Source organism: Salvelinus alpinus, chromosome 1, assembly GCF_045679555.1.
Source record: "Salvelinus alpinus chromosome 1, SLU_Salpinus.1, whole genome shotgun sequence".
Lineage (NCBI taxonomy): Eukaryota > Metazoa > Chordata > Actinopteri > Salmoniformes > Salmonidae > Salvelinus > Salvelinus alpinus.
The window spans coordinates 20,360,892-20,384,324 of record NC_092086.1 but is presented as its reverse complement, the minus strand read 5'-3'; the positions used below and the strand labels follow the sequence as shown (position 1 = coordinate 20,384,324).

The 23,433-nt window shown below is 34.1% G+C and overlaps 1 protein-coding gene across 1 annotated transcript in view; it reads left to right on the top strand.

Annotated features, from left to right (window-relative positions):
- The window catches only part of LOC139576080 (NLR family CARD domain-containing protein 3-like), a 53,270-nt gene extending 30,399 nt beyond the window's left edge, over nt 1-22,871 (top strand). The window contains exon 9 of the mRNA XM_071401860.1: nt 22,609-22,871. Coding sequence (XP_071257961.1) covers nt 22,609-22,666 — 58 coding nt within the window. The 3' untranslated portion in view covers nt 22,667-22,871. The remainder of the gene's footprint in view (nt 1-22,608) is intronic.
- Nucleotides 22,872-23,433: the final 562 nt, after the last annotated feature.

Here is a 23,433-nt window from a genome sequence, read left to right as displayed (position 1 = left end):
TAAATGTTAGTAACACTAAGTCATTCCATCCTTTCACTAAATGTTAGTAACACTAAGTCACTCCATCCTTTCACTAAATGTTAGTAGCACTAAGTCATTCCATCCTTTCACTAAATGTTAGTAGCACTAAGTCATTCCATCCTTTCACTAAATGTTAGTAACACTAAGTCACTCCATCCTTTCACTAAATGTTAGTAACACTAAGTCATTCCATCCTTTCACTAAGTTAGTAGCACTAAGTCATTCCATCCTTTCACTAAATGTTAGTAGCACTAAGTCATTCCATCCTTTCACTAAATGTTAGTAACACTAAGTCATTCCATCCTTTCACTAAATGTTAGTAACATTAAGTCACTCCATCCTTTCACTAAATGTTAGTAACACTAAGTCATTCCATCCTTTCACTAAATGTTAGTAGCACTAAGTCATTCCATCCTTTCACTAAATGTTAGTAACACTAAGTCACTCCATCCTTTCACTAAATGTTAGTAACACTAAGTCATTCCATCCTTTCACTAAATGTTAGTAACACTAAGTCATTCCATCCTTTCACTAAATGTTAGTAACACTAAGTCATTCCATCCTTTCACTAAATGTTAGTAACACTAAGTCACTCCATCCTTTCACTAAATGTTAGTAGCACTAAGTCATTCCATCCTTTCACTAAATGTTAGTAGCACTAAGTCATTCCATCCTTTCACTAAATGTTAGTAACACTAAGTCACTCCATCCTTTCACTAAATGTTAGTAGCACTAAGTCATTCCATCCTTTCACTAAATGTTAGTAGCACTAAGTCATTCCATCCTTTCACTAAATGTTAGTAACACTAAGTCACTCCATCCTTTCACTAAATGTTAGTAGCACTAAGTCATTCCATCCTTTCACTAAATGTTAGTAACACTAAGTCACTCCATCCTTTCACTAAATGTTAGTAGCACTAAGTCATTCCATCCTTTCACTAAATGTTAGTAGCACTAAGTCATTCCATCCTTTCACTAAATGTTAGTAACATTAAGTCACTCCATCCTTTCACTAAATGTTAGTAACACTAAGTCATTCCATCCTTTCACTAAATGTTAGTAACACTAAGTCATTCCATCCTTTCACTAAATGTTAGTAACATTAAGTCACTCCATCCTTTCACTAAATGTTAGTAACACTAAGTCATTCCATCCTTTCACTAAATGTTAGTAACACTAAGTCACTCCATCCTTTCACTAAATGTTAGTAACACTAAGTCATTCCATCCTTTCACTAAATGTTAGTAACACTAAGTCATTCCATCCTTTCACTAAATGTTAGTAACACTAAGTCATTCCATCCTTTCACTAAATGTTAGTAACACTAAGTCATTCCATCCTTTCACTAAATGTTAGTAACACTAAGTCATTCCATCCTTTCACTAAATGTTAGTAACACTAAGTCACTCCATCCTTTCACTAAATGTTAGTAGCACTAAGTCATTCCATCCTTTCACTAAATGTTAGTAGCACTAAGTCATTCCATCCTTTCACTAAATGTTAGTAACACTAAGTCACTCCATCCTTTCACTAAATGTTAGTAACACTAAGTCATTCCATCCTTTCACTAAGTTAGTAGCACTAAGTCATTCCATCCTTTCACTAAATGTTAGTAGCACTAAGTCATTCCATCCTTTCACTAAATGTTAGTAACACTAAGTCATTCCATCCTTTCACTAAATGTTAGTAACATTAAGTCACTCCATCCTTTCACTAAATGTTAGTAACACTAAGTCATTCCATCCTTTCACTAAATGTTAGTAGCACTAAGTCATTCCATCCTTTCACTAAATGTTAGTAACACTAAGTCACTCCATCCTTTCACTAAATGTTAGTAACACTAAGTCATTCCATCCTTTCACTAAATGTTAGTAACACTAAGTCATTCCATCCTTTCACTAAATGTTAGTAACACTAAGTCATTCCATCCTTTCACTAAATGTTAGTAACACTAAGTCACTCCATCCTTTCACTAAATGTTAGTAGCACTAAGTCATTCCATCCTTTCACTAAATGTTAGTAGCACTAAGTCATTCCATCCTTTCACTAAATGTTAGTAACACTAAGTCACTCCATCCTTTCACTAAATGTTAGTAGCACTAAGTCATTCCATCCTTTCACTAAATGTTAGTAGCACTAAGTCATTCCATCCTTTCACTAAATGTTAGTAACACTAAGTCACTCCATCCTTTCACTAAATGTTAGTAGCACTAAGTCATTCCATCCTTTCACTAAATGTTAGTAACACTAAGTCACTCCATCCTTTCACTAAATGTTAGTAGCACTAAGTCATTCCATCCTTTCACTAAATGTTAGTAGCACTAAGTCATTCCATCCTTTCACTAAATGTTAGTAACATTAAGTCACTCCATCCTTTCACTAAATGTTAGTAGCACTAAGTCATTCCATCCTTTCACTAAATGTTAGTAACACTAAGTCATTCCATCCTTTCACTAAATGTTAGTAACATTAAGTCACTCCATCCTTTCACTAAATGTTAGTAACACTAAGTCATTCCATCCTTTCACTAAATGTTAGTAACACTAAGTCACTCCATCCTTTCACTAAATGTTAGTAACACTAAGTCATTCCATCCTTTCACTAAATGTTAGTAACACTAAGTCATTCCATCCTTTCACTAAATGTTAGTAACACTAAGTCATTCCATCCTTTCACTAAATGTTAGTAACACTAAGTCATTCCATCCTTTCACTAAATGTTAGTAACACTAAGTCATTCCATCCTTTCACTAAATGTTAGTAACACTAAGTCACTCCATCCTTTCACTAAATGTTAGTAGCACTAAGTCATTCCATCCTTTCACTAAATGTTAGTAGCACTAAGTCATTCCATCCTTTCACTAAATGTTAGTAACACTAAGTCACTCCATCCTTTCACTAAATGTTAGTAACACTAAGTCATTCCATCCTTTCACTAAGTTAGTAGCACTAAGTCATTCCATCCTTTCACTAAATGTTAGTAGCACTAAGTCATTCCATCCTTTCACTAAATGTTAGTAACACTAAGTCATTCCATCCTTTCACTAAATGTTAGTAACACTAAGTCATTCCATCCTTTCACTAAATGTTAGTAGCACTAAGTCATTCCATCCTTTCACTAAATGTTAGTAACACTAAGTCACTCCATCCTTTCACTAAATGTTAGTAACACTAAGTCATTCCATCCTTTCACTAAATGTTAGTAACACTAAGTCATTCCATCCTTTCACTAAATGTTAGTAACACTAAGTCATTCCATCCTTTCACTAAATGTTAGTAACACTAAGTCACTCCATCCTTTCACTAAATGTTAGTAGCACTAAGTCATTCCATCCTTTCACTAAATGTTAGTAGCACTAAGTCATTCCATCCTTTCACTAAATGTTAGTAACACTAAGTCACTCCATCCTTTCACTAAATGTTAGTAGCACTAAGTCATTCCATCCTTTCACTAAATGTTAGTAGCACTAAGTCATTCCATCCTTTCACTAAATGTTAGTAACACTAAGTCACTCCATCCTTTCACTAAATGTTAGTAGCACTAAGTCATTCCATCCTTTCACTAAATGTTAGTAACACTAAGTCACTCCATCCTTTCACTAAATGTTAGTAGCACTAAGTCATTCCATCCTTTCACTAAATGTTAGTAGCACTAAGTCATTCCATCCTTTCACTAAATGTTAGTAACACTAAGTCATTCCATCCTTTCACTAAATGTTAGTAGCACTAAGTCATTCCATCCTTTCACTAAATGTTAGTAACACTAAGTCATTCCATCCTTTCACTAAATGTTAGTAACACTAAGTCATTCCATCCTTTCACTAAATGTTAGTAACACTAAGTCATTCCATCCTTTCACTAAATGTTAGTAGCACTAAGTCATTCCATCCTTTCACTAAATGTTAGTAGCACTAAGTCATTCCATCCTTTCACTAAATGTTAGTAACACTAAGTCATTCCATCCTTTCACTAAATGTTAGTAACACTAAGTCACTCCATCCTTTCACTAAATGTTAGTAACACTAAGTCATTCCATCCTTTCACTAAATGTTAGTAGCACTAAGTCATTCCATCCTTTCACTAAATGTTAGTAGCACTAAGTCATTCCATCCTTTCACTAAATGTTAGTAACACTAAGTCATTCCATCCTTTCACTAAATGTTAGTAGCACTGAGTCATTCCATCCTTTCACTAAATGTTAGTAACACTAAGTCACTCCATCCTTTCACTAAATGTTAGTAACACTAAGTCATTCCATCCTTTCACTAAATGTTAGTAGCACTAAGTCATTCCATCCTTTCACTAAATGTTAGTAACACTAAGTCACTCCATCCTTTCACTAAATGTTAGTAACACTAAGTCATTCCATCCTTTCACTAAATGTTAGTAACACTAAGTCATTCCATCCTTTCACTAAATGTTAGTAGCACTAAGTCATTCCATCCTTTCACTAAATGTTAGTAGCACTAAGTCATTCCATCCTTTCACTAAATGTTAGTAACATTAAGTCATTCCATCCTTTCACTAAATGTTAGTACCACTAAGTCATTCCATCCTTTCACTAAATGTTAGTAGCACTAAGTCATTCCATCCTTTCACTAAATGTTAGTAACACTAAGTCATTCCATCCTTTCACTAAATGTTAGTAACACTAAGTCATTCCATCCTTTCACTAAATGTTAGTAACACTAAGTCATTCCATCCTTTCACTAAATGTTAGTAACACCAAGTCATTCCATCCTTTCACTAAATGTTAGTAGCACTAAGTCATTCCATCCTTTCACTAAATGTTAGTAACACTAAGTCATTCCATCCTTTCACTAAATGTTAGTAACACTAAGTCATTCCATCCTTTCACTAAATGTTAGTAACACTAAGTCATTCCATCCTTTCACTAAATGTTAGTAGCACTGAGTCATTCCATCCTTTCACTAAATGTTAGTAACACTAAGTCACTCCATCCTTTCACTAAATGTTAGTAACACTAAGTCATTCCATCCTTTCACTAAATGTTAGTAGCACTAAGTCATTCCATCCTTTCACTAAATGTTAGTAACACTAAGTCACTCCATCCTTTCACTAAATGTTAGTAACACTAAGTCATTCCATCCTTTCACTAAATGTTAGTAACACTAAGTCATTCCATCCTTTCACTAAATGTTAGTAGCACTAAGTCATTCCATCCTTTCACTAAATGTTAGTAGCACTAAGTCATTCCATCCTTTCACTAAATGTTAGTAACACTAAGTCATTCCATCCTTTCACTAAATGTTAGTAACACTAAGTCATTCCATCCTTTCACTAAATGTTAGTAGCACTAAGTCATTCCATCCTTTCACTAAATGTTAGTAACACTAAGTCATTCCATCCTTTCACTAAATGTTAGTAACACTAAGTCATTCCATCCTTTCACTAAATGTTAGTAGCACTAAGTCATTCCATCCTTTCACTAAATGTTAGTAGCACTAAGTCATTCCATCCTTTCACTAAATGTTAGTAACACTAAGTCATTCCATCCTTTCACTAAATGTTAGTAACACTAAGTCACTCCATCCTTTCACTAAATGTTAGTAACACTAAGTCATTCCATCCTTTCACTAAATGTTAGTAGCACTAAGTCATTCCATCCTTTCACTAAATGTTAGTAGCACTAAGTCATTCCATCCTTTCACTAAATGTTAGTAACACTAAGTCATTCCATCCTTTCACTAAATGTTAGTAGCACTGAGTCATTCCATCCTTTCACTAAATGTTAGTAACACTAAGTCACTCCATCCTTTCACTAAATGTTAGTAACACTAAGTCACTCCATCCTTTCACTAAATGTTAGTAACACTAAGTCATTCCATCCTTTCACTAAATGTTAGTAGCACTAAGTCATTCCATCCTTTCACTAAATGTTAGTAACACTAAGTCACTCCATCCTTTCACTAAATGTTAGTAACACTAAGTCATTCCATCCTTTCACTAAATGTTAGTAACACTAAGTCATTCCATCCTTTCACTAAATGTTAGTAACACTAAGTCATTCCATCCTTTCACTAAATGTTAGTAACACTAAGTCACTCCATCCTTTCACTAAATGTTAGTAGCACTAAGTCATTCCATCCTTTCACTAAATGTTAGTAGCACTAAGTCATTCCATCCTTTCACTAAATGTTAGTAACACTAAGTCACTCCATCCTTTCACTAAATGTTAGTAGCACTAAGTCATTCCATCCTTTCACTAAATGTTAGTAGCACTAAGTCATTCCATCCTTTCACTAAATGTTAGTAACACTAAGTCACTCCATCCTTTCACTAAATGTTAGTAGCACTAAGTCATTCCATCCTTTCACTAAATGTTAGTAACACTAAGTCACTCCATCCTTTCACTAAATGTTAGTAGCACTAAGTCATTCCATCCTTTCACTAAATGTTAGTAGCACTAAGTCATTCCATCCTTTCACTAAATGTTAGTAACACTAAGTCATTCCATCCTTTCACTAAATGTTAGTAGCACTAAGTCATTCCATCCTTTCACTAAATGTTAGTAACACTAAGTCATTCCATCCTTTCACTAAATGTTAGTAACACTAAGTCATTCCATCCTTTCACTAAATGTTAGTAACACTAAGTCATTCCATCCTTTCACTAAATGTTAGTAGCACTAAGTCATTCCATCCTTTCACTAAATGTTAGTAGCACTAAGTCATTCCATCCTTTCACTAAATGTTAGTAACACTAAGTCATTCCATCCTTTCACTAAATGTTAGTAACACTAAGTCACTCCATCCTTTCACTAAATGTTAGTAACACTAAGTCATTCCATCCTTTCACTAAATGTTAGTAGCACTAAGTCATTCCATCCTTTCACTAAATGTTAGTAGCACTAAGTCATTCCATCCTTTCACTAAATGTTAGTAACACTAAGTCATTCCATCCTTTCACTAAATGTTAGTAGCACTGAGTCATTCCATCCTTTCACTAAATGTTAGTAACACTAAGTCACTCCATCCTTTCACTAAATGTTAGTAACACTAAGTCATTCCATCCTTTCACTAAATGTTAGTAGCACTAAGTCATTCCATCCTTTCACTAAATGTTAGTAACACTAAGTCACTCCATCCTTTCACTAAATGTTAGTAACACTAAGTCATTCCATCCTTTCACTAAATGTTAGTAACACTAAGTCATTCCATCCTTTCACTAAATGTTAGTAGCACTAAGTCATTCCATCCTTTCACTAAATGTTAGTAGCACTAAGTCATTCCATCCTTTCACTAAATGTTAGTAACATTAAGTCATTCCATCCTTTCACTAAATGTTAGTACCACTAAGTCATTCCATCCTTTCACTAAATGTTAGTAGCACTAAGTCATTCCATCCTTTCACTAAATGTTAGTAACACTAAGTCATTCCATCCTTTCACTAAATGTTAGTAACACTAAGTCATTCCATCCTTTCACTAAATGTTAGTAACACTAAGTCATTCCATCCTTTCACTAAATGTTAGTAACACCAAGTCATTCCATCCTTTCACTAAATGTTAGTAGCACTAAGTCATTCCATCCTTTCACTAAATGTTAGTAACACTAAGTCATTCCATCCTTTCACTAAATGTTAGTAACACTAAGTCATTCCATCCTTTCACTAAATGTTAGTAACACTAAGTCATTCCATCCTTTCACTAAATGTTAGTAGCACTGAGTCATTCCATCCTTTCACTAAATGTTAGTAACACTAAGTCACTCCATCCTTTCACTAAATGTTAGTAACACTAAGTCATTCCATCCTTTCACTAAATGTTAGTAGCACTAAGTCATTCCATCCTTTCACTAAATGTTAGTAACACTAAGTCACTCCATCCTTTCACTAAATGTTAGTAACACTAAGTCATTCCATCCTTTCACTAAATGTTAGTAACACTAAGTCATTCCATCCTTTCACTAAATGTTAGTAGCACTAAGTCATTCCATCCTTTCACTAAATGTTAGTAGCACTAAGTCATTCCATCCTTTCACTAAATGTTAGTAACACTAAGTCATTCCATCCTTTCACTAAATGTTAGTAACACTAAGTCATTCCATCCTTTCACTAAATGTTAGTAGCACTAAGTCATTCCATCCTTTCACTAAATGTTAGTAACACTAAGTCATTCCATCCTTTCACTAAATGTTAGTAACACTAAGTCATTCCATCCTTTCACTAAATGTTAGTAGCACTAAGTCATTCCATCCTTTCACTAAATGTTAGTAGCACTAAGTCATTCCATCCTTTCACTAAATGTTAGTAACACTAAGTCATTCCATCCTTTCACTAAATGTTAGTAACACTAAGTCACTCCATCCTTTCACTAAATGTTAGTAACACTAAGTCATTCCATCCTTTCACTAAATGTTAGTAGCACTAAGTCATTCCATCCTTTCACTAAATGTTAGTAGCACTAAGTCATTCCATCCTTTCACTAAATGTTAGTAACACTAAGTCATTCCATCCTTTCACTAAATGTTAGTAGCACTGAGTCATTCCATCCTTTCACTAAATGTTAGTAACACTAAGTCACTCCATCCTTTCACTAAATGTTAGTAACACTAAGTCATTCCATCCTTTCACTAAATGTTAGTAGCACTAAGTCATTCCATCCTTTCACTAAATGTTAGTAACACTAAGTCACTCCATCCTTTCACTAAATGTTAGTAACACTAAGTCATTCCATCCTTTCACTAAATGTTAGTAACACTAAGTCATTCCATCCTTTCACTAAATGTTAGTAGCACTAAGTCATTCCATCCTTTCACTAAATGTTAGTAGCACTAAGTCATTCCATCCTTTCACTAAATGTTAGTAACATTAAGTCATTCCATCCTTTCACTAAATGTTAGTAACACTAAGTCATTCCATCCTTTCACTAAATGTTAGTAGCACTAAGTCATTCCATCCTTTCACTAAATGTTAGTAACACTAAGTCATTCCATCCTTTCACTAAATGTTAGTAACACTAAGTCATTCCATCCTTTCACTAAATGTTAGTAACACTAAGTCACTCCATCCTTTCACTAAATGTTAGTAGCACTAAGTCATTCCATCCTTTCACTAAATGTTAGTAACACTAAGTCATTCCATCCTTTCACTAAATGTTAGTAACACTAAGTCATTCCATCCTTTCACTAAATGTTAGTAGCACTAAGTCATTCCATCCTTTCACTAAATGTTAGTAACACTAAGTCATTCCATCCTTTCACTAAATGTTAGTAACACTAAGTCATTCCATCCTTTCACTAAATGTTAGTAGCACTATGTCATTCCATCCTTTCACTAAATGTTAGTAGCACTAAGTCATTCCATCCTTTCACTAAATGTTAGTAACACTAAGTCATTCCATCCTTTCACTAAATGTTAGTAACACTAAGTCACTCCATCCTTTCACTAAATGTTAGTAACACTAAGTCATTCCATCCTTTCACTAAATGTTAGTAGCACTAAGTCATTCCATCCTTTCACTAAATGTTAGTAGCACTAAGTCATTCCATCCTTTCACTAAATGTTAGTAACACTAAGTCATTCCATCCTTTCACTAAATGTTAGTAGCACTGAGTCATTCCATCCTTTCACTAAATGTTAGTAACACTAAGTCACTCCATCCTTTCACTAAATGTTAGTAACACTAAGTCATTCCATCCTTTCACTAAATGTTAGTAGCACTAAGTCATTCCATCCTTTCACTAAATGTTAGTAACACTAAGTCACTCCATCCTTTCACTAATTGTTAGTAACACTAAGTCATTCCATCCTTTCACTAAATGTTAGTAGCACTAAGTCATTCCATCCTTTCACTAAATGTTAGTAACACTAAGTCATTCCATCCTTTCACTAAATGTTAGTAACACTAAGTCATTCCATCCTTTCACTAAATGTTAGTAGCACTAAGTCATTCCATCCTTTCCCTAAATGTTAGTAGCACTAAGTCATTCCATCCTTTCACTAAATGTTAGTAACATTAAGTCATTCCATCCTTTCACTAAATGTTAGTAACACTAAGTCATTCCATCCTTTCACTAAATGTTAGTAGCACTAAGTCATTCCATCCTTTCACTAAATGTTAGTAACACTAAGTCATTCCATCCTTTCACTAAATGTTAGTAACACTAAGTCATTCCATCCTTTCACTAAATGTTAGTAACACTAAGTCATTCCATCCTTTCACTAAATGTTAGTAACACCAAGTCATTCCATCCTTTCACTAAATGTTAGTAGCACTAAGTCATTCCATCCTTTCACTAAATGTTAGTAACACTAAGTCATTCCATCCTTTCACTAAATGTTAGTAACACTAAGTCATTCCATCCTTTCACTAAATGTTAGTAACACTAAGTCATTCCATCCTTTCACTAAATGTTAGTAGCACTGAGTCATTCCATCCTTTCACTAAATGTTAGTAACACTAAGTCACTCCATCCTTTCACTAAATGTTAGTAACACTAAGTCATTCCATCCTTTCACTAAATGTTAGTAGCACTAAGTCATTCCATCCTTTCACTAAATGTTAGTAACACTAAGTCATTCCATCCTTTCACTAAATGTTAGTAACACTAAGTCATTCCATCCTTTCACTAAATGTTAGTAGCACTAAGTCATTCCATCCTTTCACTAAATGTTAGTAGCACTAAGTCATTCCATCCTTTCACTAAATGTTAGTAACATTAAGTCATTCCATCCTTTCACTAAATGTTAGTAGCACTAAGTCATTCCATCCTTTCACTAAATGTTAGTAGCACTAAGTCATTCCATCCTTTCACTAAATGTTAGTAACATTAAGTCATTCCATCCTTTCACTAAATGTTAGTAACACTAAGTCATTCCATCCTTTCACTAAATGTTAGTAGCACTAAGTCATTCCATCCTTTCACTAAATGTTAGTAACACTAAGTCATTCCATCCTTTCACTAAATGTTAGTAACACTAAGTCATTCCATCCTTTCACTAAATGTTAGTAACACTAAGTCACTCCATCCTTTCACTAAATGTTAGTAGCACTAAGTCATTCCATCCTTTCACTAAATGTTAGTAACACTAAGTCATTCCATCCTTTCACTAAATGTTAGTAACACTAAGTCATTCCATCCTTTCACTAAATGTTAGTAGCACTAAGTCATTCCATCCTTTCACTAAATGTTAGTAACACTAAGTCATTCCATCCTTTCACTAAATGTTAGTAACACTAAGTCATTCCATCCTTTCACTAAATGTTAGTAGCACTATGTCATTCCATCCTTTCACTAAATGTTAGTAGCACTAAGTCATTCCATCCTTTCACTAAATGTTAGTAACACTAAGTCATTCCATCCTTTCACTAAATGTTAGTAACACTAAGTCACTCCATCCTTTCACTAAATGTTAGTAACACTAAGTCATTCCATCCTTTCACTAAATGTTAGTAGCACTAAGTCATTCCATCCTTTCACTAAATGTTAGTAGCACTAAGTCATTCCATCCTTTCACTAAATGTTAGTAACACTAAGTCATTCCATCCTTTCACTAAATGTTAGTAGCACTGAGTCATTCCATCCTTTCACTAAATGTTAGTAACACTAAGTCACTCCATCCTTTCACTAAATGTTAGTAACACTAAGTCATTCCATCCTTTCACTAAATGTTAGTAGCACTAAGTCATTCCATCCTTTCACTAAATGTTAGTAACACTAAGTCACTCCATCCTTTCACTAATTGTTAGTAACACTAAGTCATTCCATCCTTTCACTAAATGTTAGTAGCACTAAGTCATTCCATCCTTTCACTAAATGTTAGTAACACTAAGTCATTCCATCCTTTCACTAAATGTTAGTAACACTAAGTCATTCCATCCTTTCACTAAATGTTAGTAGCACTAAGTCATTCCATCCTTTCCCTAAATGTTAGTAGCACTAAGTCATTCCATCCTTTCACTAAATGTTAGTAACATTAAGTCATTCCATCCTTTCACTAAATGTTAGTAACACTAAGTCATTCCATCCTTTCACTAAATGTTAGTAGCACTAAGTCATTCCATCCTTTCACTAAATGTTAGTAACACTAAGTCATTCCATCCTTTCACTAAATGTTAGTAACACTAAGTCATTCCATCCTTTCACTAAATGTTAGTAACACTAAGTCATTCCATCCTTTCACTAAATGTTAGTAACACCAAGTCATTCCATCCTTTCACTAAATGTTAGTAGCACTAAGTCATTCCATCCTTTCACTAAATGTTAGTAACACTAAGTCATTCCATCCTTTCACTAAATGTTAGTAACACTAAGTCATTCCATCCTTTCACTAAATGTTAGTAACACTAAGTCATTCCATCCTTTCACTAAATGTTAGTAGCACTGAGTCATTCCATCCTTTCACTAAATGTTAGTAACACTAAGTCACTCCATCCTTTCACTAAATGTTAGTAACACTAAGTCATTCCATCCTTTCACTAAATGTTAGTAGCACTAAGTCATTCCATCCTTTCACTAAATGTTAGTAACACTAAGTCATTCCATCCTTTCACTAAATGTTAGTAACACTAAGTCATTCCATCCTTTCACTAAATGTTAGTAGCACTAAGTCATTCCATCCTTTCACTAAATGTTAGTAGCACTAAGTCATTCCATCCTTTCACTAAATGTTAGTAACATTAAGTCATTCCATCCTTTCACTAAATGTTAGTAACACTAAGTCATTCCATCCTTTCACTAAATGTTAGTAGCACTAAGTCATTCCATCCTTTCACTAAATGTTAGTAACACTAAGTCATTCCATCCTTTCACTAAATGTTAGTAACACTAAGTCATTCCATCCTTTCACTAAATGTTAGTAACACTAAGTCACTCCATCCTTTCACTAAATGTTAGTAGCACTAAGTCATTCCATCCTTTCACTAAATGTTAGTAGCACTAAGTCATTCCATCCTTTCACTAAATGTTAGTAACACTAAGTCACTCCATCCTTTCACTAAATGTTAGTAGCACTAAGTCATTCCATCCTTTCACTAAATGTTAGTAGCACTAAGTCATTCCATCCTTTCACTAAATGTTAGTAACACTAAGTCATTCCATCCTTTCACTAAATGTTAGTAGCACTAAGTCATTCCATCCTTTCACTAAATGTTAGTAACACTAAGTCATTCCATCCTTTCACTAAATGTTAGTAACACTAAGTCATTCCATCCTTTCACTAAATGTTAGTAGCACTAAGTCATTCCATCCTTTCACTAAATGTTAGTAACACTAAGTCATTCCATCCTTTCACTAAATGTTAGTAACACTAAGTCATTCCATCCTTTCACTAAATGTTAGTAGCACTAAGTCATTCCATCCTTTCACTAAATGTTAGTAGCACTAAGTCATTCCATCCTTTCACTAAATGTTAGTAACACTAAGTCATTCCATCCTTTCACTAAATGTTAGTAACACTAAGTCACTCCATCCTTTCACTAAATGTTAGTAACACTAAGTCACTCCATCCTTTCACTAAATGTTAGTAGCACTAAGTCATTCCATCCTTTCACTAAATGTTAGTAGCACTAAGTCATTCCATCCTTTCACTAAATGTTAGTAACACTAAGTCATTCCATCCTTTCACTAAATGTTAGTAGCACTGAGTCATTCCATCCTTTCACTAAATGTTAGTAACACTAAGTCACTCCATCCTTTCACTAAATGTTAGTAACACTAAGTCATTCCATCCTTTCACTAAATGTTAGTAGCACTAAGTCATTCCATCCTTTCACTAAATGTTAGTAACACTAAGTCACTCCATCCTTTCACTAAATGTTAGTAACACTAAGTCATTCCATCCTTTCACTAAATGTTAGTAGCACTAAGTCATTCCATCCTTTCACTAAATGTTAGTAGCACTAAGTCATTCCATCCTTTCACTAAATGTTAGTAACACTAAGTCATTCCATCCTTTCACTAAATGTTAGTAGCACTGAGTCATTCCATCCTTTCACTAAATGTTAGTAACACTAAGTCACTCCATCCTTTCACTAAATGTTAGTAACACTAAGTCATTCCATCCTTTCACTAAATGTTAGTAGCACTAAGTCATTCCATCCTTTCACTAAATGTTAGTAACACTAAGTCACTCCATCCTTTCACTAAATGTTAGTAACACTAAGTTATTCCATCCTTTCACTAAATGTTAGTAACACTAAGTCATTCCATCCTTTCACTAAATGTTAGTAGCACTAAGTCATTCCATCCTTTCACTAAATGTTAGTAGCACTAAGTCATTCCATCCTTTCACTAAATGTTAGTAACACTAAGTCATTCCATCCTTTCACTAAATGTTAGTAGCACTAAGTCATTCCATCCTTTCACTAAATGTTAGTAACACTAAGTCATTCCATCCTTTCACTAAATGTTAGTAACACTAAGTCATTCCATCCTTTCACTAAATGTTAGTAGCACTAAGTCATTCCATCCTTTCACTAAATGTTAGTAACACTAAGTCATTCCATCCTTTCACTAAATGTTAGTAGCACTAAGTCATTCCATCCTTTCACTAAATGTTAGTAGCACTAAGTCATTCCATCCTTTCACTAAATGTTAGTAACACTAAGTCATTCCATCCTTTCACTAAATGTTAGTAACACTAAGTCACTCCATCCTTTCACTAAATGTTAGTAACACTAAGTCATTCCATCCTTTCACTAAATGTTAGTAGCACTAAGTCATTCCATCCTTTCACTAAATGTTAGTAGCACTAAGTCATTCCATCCTTTCACTAAATGTTAGTAACACTAAGTCATTCCATCCTTTCACTAAATGTTAGTAGCACTGAGTCATTCCATCCTTTCACTAAATGTTAGTAACACTAAGTCACTCCATCCTTTCACTAAATGTTAGTAACACTAAGTCATTCCATCCTTTCACTAAATGTTAGTAACACTAAGTCATTCCATCCTTTCACTAAATGTTAGTAACACTAAGTCATTCCATCCTTTCACTAAATGTTAGTAGCACTAAGTCATTCCATCCTTTCCCTAAATGTTAGTAGCACTAAGTCATTCCATCCTTTCACTAAATGTTAGTAACATTAAGTCATTCCATCCTTTCACTAAATGTTAGTAACACTAAGTCATTCCATCCTTTCACTAAATGTTAGTAGCACTAAGTCATTCCATCCTTTCACTAAATGTTAGTAACACTAAGTCATTCCATCCTTTCACTAAATGTTAGTAACACTAAGTCATTCCATCCTTTCACTAAATGTTAGTAACACTAAGTCATTCCATCCTTTCACTAAATGTTAGTAACACCAAGTCATTCCATCCTTTCACTAAATGTTAGTAGCACTAAGTCATTCCATCCTTTCACTAAATGTTAGTAACACTAAGTCATTCCATCCTTTCACTAAATGTTAGTAACACTAAGTCATTCCATCCTTTCACTAAATGTTAGTAACACTAAGTCATTCCATCCTTTCACTAAATGTTAGTAGCACTGAGTCATTCCATCCTTTCACTAAATGTTAGTAACACTAAGTCACTCCATCCTTTCACTAAATGTTAGTAACACTAAGTCATTCCATCCTTTCACTAAATGTTAGTAGCACTAAGTCATTCCATCCTTTCACTAAATGTTAGTAACACTAAGTCATTCCATCCTTTCACTAAATGTTAGTAACACTAAGTCATTCCATCCTTTCACTAAATGTTAGTAGCACTAAGTCATTCCATCCTTTCACTAAATGTTAGTAGCACTAAGTCATTCCATCCTTTCACTAAATGTTAGTAACATTAAGTCATTCCATCCTTTCACTAAATGTTAGTAACACTAAGTCATTCCATCCTTTCACTAAATGTTAGTAGCACTAAGTCATTCCATCCTTTCACTAAATGTTAGTAACACTAAGTCATTCCATCCTTTCACTAAATGTTAGTAACACTAAGTCATTCCATCCTTTCACTAAATGTTAGTAACACTAAGTCACTCCATCCTTTCACTAAATGTTAGTAGCACTAAGTCATTCCATCCTTTCACTAAATGTTAGTAGCACTAAGTCATTCCATCCTTTCACTAAATGTTAGTAACACTAAGTCACTCCATCCTTTCACTAAATGTTAGTAGCACTAAGTCATTCCATCCTTTCACTAAATGTTAGTAGCACTAAGTCATTCCATCCTTTCACTAAATGTTAGTAACACTAAGTCATTCCATCCTTTCACTAAATGTTAGTAGCACTAAGTCATTCCATCCTTTCACTAAATGTTAGTAACACTAAGTCATTCCATCCTTTCACTAAATGTTAGTAACACTAAGTCATTCCATCCTTTCACTAAATGTTAGTAGCACTAAGTCATTCCATCCTTTCACTAAATGTTAGTAACACTAAGTCATTCCATCCTTTCACTAAATGTTAGTAACACTAAGTCATTCCATCCTTTCACTAAATGTTAGTAGCACTAAGTCATTCCATCCTTTCACTAAATGTTAGTAGCACTAAGTCATTCCATCCTTTCACTAAATGTTAGTAACACTAAGTCATTCCATCCTTTCACTAAATGTTAGTAACACTAAGTCACTCCATCCTTTCACTAAATGTTAGTAACACTAAGTCACTCCATCCTTTCACTAAATGTTAGTAGCACTAAGTCATTCCATCCTTTCACTAAATGTTAGTAGCACTAAGTCATTCCATCCTTTCACTAAATGTTAGTAACACTAAGTCATTCCATCCTTTCACTAAATGTTAGTAGCACTGAGTCATTCCATCCTTTCACTAAATGTTAGTAACACTAAGTCACTCCATCCTTTCACTAAATGTTAGTAACACTAAGTCATTCCATCCTTTCACTAAATGTTAGTAGCACTAAGTCATTCCATCCTTTCACTAAATGTTAGTAACACTAAGTCACTCCATCCTTTCACTAAATGTTAGTAACACTAAGTCATTCCATCCTTTCACTAAATGTTAGTAGCACTAAGTCATTCCATCCTTTCACTAAATGTTAGTAGCACTAAGTCATTCCATCCTTTCACTAAATGTTAGTAACACTAAGTCATTCCATCCTTTCACTAAATGTTAGTAGCACTGAGTCATTCCATCCTTTCACTAAATGTTAGTAACACTAAGTCACTCCATCCTTTCACTAAATGTTAGTAACACTAAGTCATTCCATCCTTTCACTAAATGTTAGTAGCACTAAGTCATTCCATCCTTTCACTAAATGTTAGTAACACTAAGTCACTCCATCCTTTCACTAAATGTTAGTAACACTAAGTTATTCCATCCTTTCACTAAATGTTAGTAACACTAAGTCATTCCATCCTTTCACTAAATGTTAGTAGCACTAAGTCATTCCATCCTTTCACTAAATGTTAGTAGCACTAAGTCATTCCATCCTTTCACTAAATGTTAGTAACACTAAGTCATTCCATCCTTTCACTAAATGTTAGTAGCACTAAGTCATTCCATCCTTTCACTAAATGTTAGTAACACTAAGTCATTCCATCCTTTCACTAAATGTTAGTAACACTAAGTCATTCCATCCTTTCACTAAATGTTAGTAGCACTAAGTCATTCCATCCTTTCACTAAATGTTAGTAACACTAAGTCATTCCATCCTTTCACTAAATGTTAGTAGCACTAAGTCATTCCATCCTTTCACTAAATGTTAGTAGCACTAAGTCATTCCATCCTTTCACTAAATGTTAGTAACACTAAGTCATTCCATCCTTTCACTAAATGTTAGTAACACTAAGTCACTCCATCCTTTCACTAAATGTTAGTAACACTAAGTCATTCCATCCTTTCACTAAATGTTAGTAGCACTAAGTCATTCCATCCTTTCACTAAATGTTAGTAGCACTAAGTCATTCCATCCTTTCACTAAATGTTAGTAACACTAAGTCATTCCATCCTTTCACTAAATGTTAGTAGCACTGAGTCATTCCATCCTTTCACTAAATGTTAGTAACACTAAGTCACTCCATCCTTTCACTAAATGTTAGTAACACTAAGTCATTCCATCCTTTCACTAAATGTTAGTAGCACTAAGTCATTCCATCCTTTCACTAAATGTTAGTAACACTAAGTCACTCCATCCTTACACTAAATGTTAGTAACACTAAGTCACTCCATCCTTTCACTAAATGTTAGTAACACTAAGTCATTCCATCCTTTCACTAAATGTTAGTAGCACTAAGTCATTCCATCCTTTCACTAAATGTTAGTAGCACTAAGTCATTCCATCCTTTCACTAAATGTTAGTAACATTAAGTCATTCCATCCTTTCACTAAATGTTAGTAACACTAAGTCATTCCATCCTTTCACTAAATGTTAGTAGCACTAAGTCATTCCATCCTTTCACTAAATGTTAGTAACACTAAGTCATTCCATCCTTTCACTAAATGTTAGTAACACTAAGTCATTCCATCCTTTCACTAAATGTTAGTAACACTAAGTCATTCCATCCTTTCACTAAATGTTAGTAACACCAAGTCATTCCATCCTTTCACTAAATGTTAGTAGCACTAAGTCATTCCATCCTTTCACTAAATGTTAGTAACACTAAGTCATTCCATCCTTTCACTAAATGTTAGTAACACTAAGTCATTCCATCCTTTCACTAAATGTTAGTAACACTAAGTCATTCCATCCTTTCACTAAATGTTAGTAGCACTGAGTCATTCCATCCTTTCACTAAATGTTAGTAACACTAAGTCACTCCATCCTTTCACTAAATGTTAGTAACACTAAGTCATTCCATCCTTTCACTAAATGTTAGTAGCACTAAGTCATTCCATCCTTTCACTAAATGTTAGTAACACTAAGTCATTCCATCCTTTCACTAAATGTTAGTAACACTAAGTCATTCCATCCTTTCACTAAATGTTAGTAGCACTAAGTCATTCCATCCTTTCACTAAATGTTAGTAGCACTAAGTCATTCCATCCTTTCACTAAATGTTAGTAACATTAAGTCATTCCATCCTTTCACTAAATGTTAGTAACACTAAGTCATTCCATCCTTTCACTAAATGTTAGTAGCACTAAGTCATTCCATCCTTTCACTAAATGTTAGTAACACTAAGTCATTCCATCCTTTCACTAAATGTTAGTAACACTAAGTCATTCCATCCTTTCACTAAATGTTAGTAACACTAAGTCACTCCATCCTTTCACTAAATGTTAGTAGCACTAAGTCATTCCATCCTTTCACTAAATGTTAGTAGCACTAAGTCATTCCATCCTTTCACTAAATGTTAGTAACACTAAGTCACTCCATCCTTTCACTAAATGTTAGTAGCACTAAGTCATTCCATCCTTTCACTAAATGTTAGTAGCACTAAGTCATTCCATCCTTTCACTAAATGTTAGTAACACTAAGTCATTCCATCCTTTCACTAAATGTTAGTAACACTAAGTCATTCCATCCTTTCACTAAATGTTAGTAGCACTAAGTCATTCCATCCTTTCACTAAATGTTAGTAACACTAAGTCATTCCATCCTTTCACTAAATGTTAGTAACACTAAGTCATTCCATCCTTTCACTAAATGTTAGTAGCACTAAGTCATTCCATCCTTTCACTAAATGTTAGTAGCACTAAGTCATTCCATCCTTTCACTAAATGTTAGTAACACTAAGTCATTCCATCCTTTCACTAAATGTTAGTAACACTAAGTCACTCCATCCTTTCACTAAATGTTAGTAACACTAAGTCATTCCATCCTTTCACTAAATGTTAGTAGCACTAAGTAATTCCATCCTTTCACTAAATGTTAGTAGCACTAAGTCATTCCATCCTTTCACTAAATGTTAGTAACACTAAGTCATTCCATCCTTTCACTAAATGTTAGTAGCACTGAGTCATTCCATCCTTTCACTAAATGTTAGTAACACTAAGTCACTCCATCCTTTCACTAAATGTTAGTAACACTAAGTCATTCCATCCTTTCACTAAATGTTAGTAGCACTAAGTCATTCCATCCTTTCACTAAATGTTAGTAACACTAAGTCACTCCATCCTTTCACTAAATGTTAGTAACACTAAGTCATTCCATCCTTTCACTAAATGTTAGTAGCACTAAGTCATTCCATCCTTTCACTAAATGTTAGTAGCACTAAGTCATTCCATCCTTTCACTAAATGTTAGTAACACTAAGTCATTCCATCCTTTCACTAAATGTTAGTAGCACTGAGTCATTCCATCCTTTCACTAAATGTTAGTAACACTAAGTCACTCCATCCTTTCACTAAATGTTAGTAACACTAAGTCATTCCATCCTTTCACTAAATGTTAGTAGCACTAAGTCATTCCATCCTTTCACTAAATGTTAGTAACACTAAGTCACTCCATCCTTTCACTAAATGTTAGTAACACTAAGTCATTCCATCCTTTCACTAAATGTTAGTAACACTAAGTCATTCCATCCTTTCACTAAATGTTAGTAGCACTAAGTCATTCCATCCTTTCACTAAATGTTAGTAGCACTAAGTCATTCCATCCTTTCACTAAATGTTAGTAACACTAAGTCATTCCATCCTTTCACTAAATGTTAGTAGCACTAAGTCATTCCATCCTTTCACTAAATGTTAGTAACACTAAGTCATTCCATCCTTTCACTAAATGTTAGTAACACTAAGTCATTCCATCCTTTCACTAAATGTTAGTAGCACTAAGTCATTCCATCCTTTCACTAAATGTTAGTAACACTAAGTCATTCCATCCTTTCACTAAATGTTAGTAGCACTAAGTCATTCCATCCTTTCACTAAATGTTAGTAGCACTAAGTCATTCCATCCTTTCACTAAATGTTAGTAACACTAAGTCATTCCATCCTTTCACTAAATGTTAGTAACACTAAGTCACTCCATCCTTTCACTAAATGTTAGTAACACTAAGTCATTCCATCCTTTCACTAAATGTTAGTAGCACTAAGTCATTCCATCCTTTCACTAAATGTTAGTAGCACTAAGTCATTCCATCCTTTCACTAAATGTTAGTAACACTAAGTCATTCCATCCTTTCACTAAATGTTAGTAGCACTGAGTCATTCCATCCTTTCACTAAATGTTAGTAACACTAAGTCACTCCATCCTTTCACTAAATGTTAGTAACACTAAGTCATTCCATCCTTTCACTAAATGTTAGTAGCACTAAGTCATTCCATCCTTTCACTAAATGTTAGTAACACTAAGTCACTCCATCCTTACACTAAATGTTAGTAACACTAAGTCATTCCATCCTTTCACTAAATGTTAGTAACACTAAGTCATTCCATCCTTTCACTAAATGTTAGTAGCACTAAGTCATTCCATCCTTTCACTAAATGTTAGTAGCACTAAGTCATTCCATCCTTTCACTAAATGTTAGTAACATTAAGTCATTCCATCCTTTCACTAAATGTTAGTAACACTAAGTCATTCCATCCTTTCACTAAATGTTAGTAGCACTAAGTCATTCCATCCTTTCACTAAATGTTAGTAACACTAAGTCATTCCATCCTTTCACTAAATGTTAGTAACACTAAGTCATTCCATCCTTTCACTAAATGTTAGTAACACTAAGTCATTCCATCCTTTCACTAAATGTTAGTAACACCAAGTCATTCCATCCTTTCACTAAATGTTAGTAGCACTAAGTCATTCCATCCTTTCACTAAATGTTAGTAACACTAAGTCATTCCATCCTTTCACTAAATGTTAGTAACACTAAGTAATTCCATCCTTTCACTAAATGTTAGTAACACTAAGTCATTCCATCCTTTCACTAAATGTTAGTAGCACTGAGTCATTCCATCCTTTCACTAAATGTTAGTAACACTAAGTCACTCCATCCTTTCACTAAATGTTAGTAACACTAAGTCATTCCATCCTTTCACTAAATGTTAGTAGCACTAAGTCATTCCATCCTTTCACTAAATGTTAGTAACACTAAGTCATTCCATCCTTTCACTAAATGTTAGTAACACTAAGTCATTCCATCCTTTCACTAAATGTTAGTAGCACTAAGTCATTCCATCCTTTCACTAAATGTTAGTAGCACTAAGTCATTCCATCCTTTCACTAAATGTTAGTAACATTAAGTCATTCCATCCTTTCACTAAATGTTAGTAACACTAAGTCATTCCATCCTTTCACTAAATGTTAGTAGCACTAAGTCATTCCATCCTTTCACTAAATGTTAGTAACACTAAGTCATTCCATCCTTTCACTAAATGTTAGTAACACTAAGTCATTCCATCCTTTCACTAAATGTTAGTAACACTAAGTCATTCCATCCTTTCACTAAATGTTAGTAACACCAAGTCATTCCATCCTTTCACTAAATGTTAGTAGCACTAAGTCATTCCATCCTTTCACTAAATGTTAGTAACACTAAGTCATTCCATCCTTTCACTAAATGTTAGTAACACTAAGTCATTCCATCCTTTCTGAGTTGTGCCTCAGAATATCATGTGTGTGTTGACATGATCACATTCCAGATAAATGATTCCTGTCTCCTGTCTCATTATTTAATTGTTATACAGACGTGGTTATGAAACCCACGGGAGTTATATGCTGACTGAGTGTGTGTGAGTTCACGTGTATCGCTCAATAACTGGCTGTTCTTCTGCTTACCGCTACAGTGTGGAACATGGTGGAGAGAACACAATGAAACCTGGGCTTAGAAAATGTGAGTGTTGACTGCTGTGAAGAATATGACTAAGAATAAGTCTTAATTCAAGCTAAGTCAAATTGAAAGACCACCATCATTACTTCCTTGGTCATATTACATTTAAGCTGTAGTTCTACAGAAGCAGAAATCAGGGACACCAAAGTTTAGAAAGAGTTGCTTTGACAATGTGTGTGTTCGCCTGTGTTTGTGTTTAATTCATAGGAATAAATGTGTTTTATATTACCGTACAGTACAACATATGATCATTCAAGTTACCTTAACTTATCCTTTTGATACCTTACAGTGACAAGAAAAAGTATGTGAAACCTTTGGAATTACCTGGACTTCTGCATAAATTGGTCATCAAATTTGATCTGATCTTCATCTAAGTCACAACAATAGACAATCTGCTTAAACTAATAAGACGCAAACAATTATATGTTTTCATGTCTTTATTGAACATACCGTGTAAACATTCACAGTGCAGGGTGGGGAAACATTTGTGGATTCAATAACTGGTTGACCCTCCTTTGGCAGCAATAACCTCAACCAAACATTTTCTGTTGTTGCGGATCAGACCTGCACAACAGTCAGGAGGAATTTTGGACAGTTCCTCTTTACAAAACTTTTTCAGTTCAGCAATATTCTTGGGATGTCTGATGCTCCCTCCACCATCCTTTACAGTTGGGATGAGGTTTTGATGTTGGTGTGCTGTGCCTTTTTTTTCTCCACACATAGTGTTGTGTGTTCCTTCGAAACAACACTTTTTAAAAAATCTGTCCACAGAATATTTTGC